Source organism: Tasmannia lanceolata, unplaced genomic scaffold, assembly GCF_043159265.1.
Source record: "Tasmannia lanceolata isolate RefF3 unplaced genomic scaffold, GAP_Taslan_0.1 ptg000011l, whole genome shotgun sequence".
Classification (NCBI taxonomy): Eukaryota; Viridiplantae; Streptophyta; class Magnoliopsida; order Canellales; family Winteraceae; genus Tasmannia; species Tasmannia lanceolata.
Genome location: NW_027518688.1, coordinates 1,478,584 through 1,483,668, shown reverse-complemented (window position 1 = coordinate 1,483,668; position 5,085 = coordinate 1,478,584). Strand labels below are relative to the sequence as shown.

The 5,085-nt window shown below is 49.9% G+C and overlaps 1 protein-coding gene across 1 annotated transcript; it reads left to right on the top strand.

Annotated features, from left to right (window-relative positions):
- The first annotated feature begins 534 nt into the window (after window positions 1–534).
- Window positions 535–1,620, top strand: LOC143886932 (uncharacterized). Its single transcript, XM_077391102.1, has 2 exons — window positions 535–1,263; window positions 1,480–1,620. Exons 1-2 carry the CDS (start codon window positions 535–537, stop codon window positions 1,618–1,620), a joined length of 870 nt encoding a protein of 289 aa, XP_077247217.1.
- The last annotated feature ends 3,465 nt before the right edge of the window (window positions 1,621–5,085 follow it).

Sequence of the window (5,085 nt, the reverse complement as noted above, 5' to 3'; positions counted from 1 at the left end):
TAGGCCGTTGGCCGAACCACTATAAATCCTTGTGTCGCTTGCGTTGGTATTTCTCGATTTCTCACTCCCTCTCTCACTCTCTTATTTGTGCTTGTCTTATTATTTAGAATTGAGTGAGTTAGCATTGCCATCCAACGTGAATATCTTTACATTGCTAATTAGCCCACTAAATCTCTTAATTAAGTTGGTTATTTAAACAAGGGTTTTTAAGCTTATATACATTTGTGAAAATTGGTTAAGCTTAACTAATTCAACTTAATTAACCAAGGGATAAAACTAGGGTGAAATTTAGAAAAAGTTTATAAGAGGCAAAAGTTTTATAAACATCCTATTCACCCCCCCTCTAGGTTGCCAAACAAAGTCTCTACTTGGATTTCAATTTCCTTCTCGGACGTGGACCTCGACAACTTGATACTCCCCCATGACGACGCCCTAGTCATGACCATGCTAGTCGCGAACTGGGACTTGAAGAAAATCCTCATCGACAACGGGAGTTCGGCCGACATCCTCTACTATCACGCATTCAAATAGATGATGATAGGAGACGACCGCTTGAAGCTGGCGAAATCTGATTTGTTCGGTTTCTCGGGAGAAATTGTTCAAGTGGAAGGACATATTGAACTCCCAGTCCTCGTCGGAGGACCACGCTGCCGAGCTTTCGCAATGGTCAACTTCCTGGTAGTGAGGGCCACATCGGTCTACAACGCTATCTTAGGACGACCCGGCCAGAATCTCATCCGTGCTGTTGCCTCCGCTTATCATCAGAAAATAAAGTTCATAACTCCAAATGGTGTGAAAGAAGTCAAAGGAAATCAGCCTCAATCCAGGGAATGCTATGCCATGGCGCTTAGGGAAAAAAATGCATCAGAATCGTTGTCGATTGAGCTTCTCGATCTAAGAGATGAAGCCCAAGTGAATGAACCCGTTGAAGACCTCATCCCTGTTCCTCTGTTCGAAGGCGACGGCGAGAAGGTCATCCAAATCGGCTCCTCCCTGGACAATAGCACCCGGCAAAACCTCACCCAGTTTCTTCGAGGCAATGCAGACGTCTTCGCATGGGCTCCCGCAGACATGCCCGGCATAGATCCGGCAGTCAGCACGCACAGACTCGGTGTCGATCCCACCTGCAGGCCGGTGAAACAAAAAATGAGACATTTTGCCCTGAAAAGGCGGCAGGTGATCAAGGAGGAAGTGGAGAGGCTCTTAAGGGCTGACTTCATTCGAGAAATCCAATTTTCGGACTGGCTGGCAAGCATGGTCCTGGTAAAGAAAGCCAATGGGAAGTGGAGGACCTGTGTTGATTTCACCGATCTAAACAAAGCTTGTCCCAAGGACAGCTACCCGCTCCCAAAAATCGACCAGCTCATTGATGCCATCGCAGGTCACGAACTACTGAGCTTCATGGACGCCTTCTCCGGGTACAACCAAATCAGAATGTGTGAATCAGATATACCAAAGACTTCCTTTATAACATATCAGGGGACGTATTGTTACAGTGTCATGCCTTTCGGCCTAAACAATGCCGGGGCCACATATCAGAGGCTTGTGAACAAGCTCTTCGAGAAACAGATCGGCCGTAACATGGAAGTCTATGTGGATGACATGCTGGTTAAAACCTGAAGTGCACAAGATCATGTCTCCGACCTGAAAGAGACATTCCAAGTCCTAAGGGAGCATAACATGAAGCTCAACCCCACCAAGTGCACCTTCGGTGTCAGTTCGGGAAAATTCTTAGGATTCATGGTCAGCCAAAGAGGGATAGAGGCCAATCTGGAAAATATCAAAGTCGTGGTGGAGCTCACTCCACCAAAGACCATTAGAGAAGTACAGTGGCTAACCGGGATGGTAGCCGCACTGGGGCGCTTCATCTCAAAGTCCGCAGAGAGATGCCTGCCTTTCGTCAATGCTGTCAAAGGAATTAAAACAGCACCCTGGACACAGGAGTGCCAAGTGGTATTCGAAGAGTTAAAACAGTATTTGTCCTCTCCACCGCTGTTGATAAAGCCAGAGTCGGGGGAGGAGCTGCTTTTGTACTTATCCGTAAGCCCCCTGGCACTAGCAGCTGTGCTAATCCGAGAAGAGCACAACCAGCAGAAACCGATCTACTATGTCAGCAAGGTCCTCCACGACGCTCAGATCAAGTACCAGCAGGTCCAGAAATTGGCATACGCTCTGATCATGACGGCCAGAAAACTGAGGCCGTATTTTCAAGCCCACACAATAAAGGTCCTGACCGATAAGCTGCTCAGACAGGTTCTCCACAGACCAAACACCTCAGGGCGACTTGTGAAATGGGCCGTGGAGCTGAGCGAATTTGATATCCAGTACCTGCTTAGGCCGGCGATAAAAGCCCAAGTGCACCATCCGCCAGCAAAGCATCGAATCCGAAGTTGTCCAAACCCCGGTTGTAGAGAAGGTAACTACAACTAGGGAACGAACAGTAAGAACATAAAACATCCATGTACCGGCAGAACAGAGTCCATCGTCCAACGAACCTCTCTGGGAAGTATATGTGTACGGATCTTCAAACAAAGCTGGTTGTGGAGCTAGTTTGATTCTCACTGGGCCCGACAACTTTGTTCTGGATTACGCACTAAGGTTCAGATTCCGCGCATCCAATAATGAGGCAGAATATGAGGCTCTCATCGCCGGAATGAACCTAGCAGCCCCAACCAGCGCCTGAAGGCTGAAGGCGTATTGCGACTCCCAGCTGGTCGCAAACCAGATCCAAGGAGTCTATGAGGCCCGCGACGAGCGCATGATCAAGTATCTTTCTAAAGTCCGTCAACTGTCCAGCAAGTTCAAAAACTTCGAGGTCATCAGAATCCCTAGAACTGAAAATGCAAAAGCAGATGCGCTGTCTAAACTAGCAGCATCCGGTTACATCACTCTTGAGAATATATGTATGGAATTTCTGAAGAAATCTAGTATCGAAACTGGGGTCGGGGAAGTGATGCAAGTAACGAGCCGTGCTGGATGGACAAAATCATTGTGTACCTGCGTAGCGGGAAGCTTCCCGAGGCAAAGAAGAAAGCCCGCAAAGTGATACAGGGAGCAGCCTGGTTTTCCCTACATGGTGAGAGTCTGTACAAAAGGTCGTACACCCTTCTGTACCTAAAATGCCTCTAGCCAAGCAACGCCGCATACACTCTGTAAGAGACGCACGAAGGGATTTGCGAAGAACACCTGGGGGGCAAGGCCTTGGCCATCAAAGTACTGCTGAGAGGCCTGTACTGGCCAACCTTGAGGCAAGACGCTCTAGACTTGGCCAAAAGGTGTGAGAGATGCCAAAAGTTCTCTCCCACCATCCATCAACCGGCTGTATCCATGGCCCCAATCATCAGCCCACTTCCTTTCGCAGTATGGGGGGTGGACATCTTGGGCCCTTTTCCCGCAGCCTTTGGAAGACGTGAGTTCGTCGTGGTGGCCATTGACTATTTTACCAAGTCGGTGGAGGCTGAACCTCTAGCCCAGATCACGGAACAAAACGTGCAGAATTTCTTCTGCAAGTCAGTCGTTTGCAGATTCGGAATACTTCGCGTCTTGATAACGGACAACGGCAGACAGTTCGACTGCCAGAACTTTCGAAGATTCTGCTCTGACCTGAAGATCGAACAAAGATTCACTTCTGTAGCGCACCCTCAGAGGAATGGGCAAACTGAAGTAACGAACAGAATCTTACTCCAGTTGATCAAAAAGAGGCTGGATGAGAAGGCAGGCTGATGGGTAGACGAACTTTATCACGTCCTATGGGCGTATCGTACCACCTAGCGCACCGCGACGGGGGAATCGCCATTCAACTTGTCCTTCAGAATTGAGGTCGTAATACCCGTCAATGTTGGCGTCCCGTCTCCCAGAGTCATCAACTTGAATGAGCAGTTCAATGGAGATGGGCTCCGCGCAAACCTCGACTAGCTGGAAGAAGCCCAGGAAGAATCCCGAATCAGGGTCGCGGCCTACAAACAGAAAGTGTCCAACTATCACGACCTGAAGATACGCCCAAGAGAATTCCGAGCAAGGGATCTAGTCCAGAGAAAGACTGCTATCTCCCAACCGAAGAAGGTAGGCAAACTCTCCCCGACCTGGGAGGGGCCGTACAAGTGAAAGAGTTAATTCGCCCAGGGAGTTACAAGCTGGAAACACTTGGGGAGCACCTACTACCCCACGCCTGGAATTCGAAGAACCTCCAAAAATACTATCAATAGCTGGCCGCTTGGCGCGAAAGCAAATACCGTTGTAAGATTCAGAATGTGAATGATAAATGATACTGTTTCTTTGCAAATCTCCGAGCACTCCGCTTCAGAAACCCAGTTCACCAAAACTTGGGTACTCGTTGTTTGGTTCGCCCCGGCTCATCTCCAAAAAGACCGGGAGCGCACTCCTGGTCAGGAACGGGCCCGAGCAGAAAAAACCAAACCTGCTCAGAAACCCAGTTCACCAAAACTTGGGTACTCGCTGCTTGGTTCGCCCCGGCTCGTCTCCACAAAGACCAGGAGTGCACTCCTGGTCAGGAACGGGTCCGGGCAGAAAAAACCAAACCTGCTCAGAAACCGAGTTCACCAAGACTTGGATACTCGCTGCATGGTTCGCCCCGGCTCGTCTCCACAAAGACCGGGAGCGCACTCCTGGTCAGGAACGGGCCCGGGTAGAAAAACCAAACCTGCTCAGAAACCCAGTTCACCAAAACTTGGGTACTCGCTGCTTGGTTCGCCCCGGCTCGTCTCCACAAAGACCGGGAGCGCACTCCTGGTCAGGAATCGGTCCGGGCAGAAAAAATCAAACCTGCTCAGAAACCCAGCTCACCAAAACTTGGGTACTCGCTGGTTGATTCGCCCCGGCTCGTCTCCACAAAGACCGGGAGCGCACTCCTGGTCAGGAACGGGCATGGGCAGAAAAACCAAACCTGCTCAGAAACCTAGTTCACCACAACTTGGGTACTCGCTGCTTGGTTCGCCCCGGATCGTCTCCAAAAAAGACTGGGACCGCACTCCTGGTCAGGAACGGGCCCGGGCAGAAGAAAACCAAACCTGCTCAGAAACCCAGTTCACCAAAATTTGGGTACTCGTTGCTTGGTTCGCCCCGGCT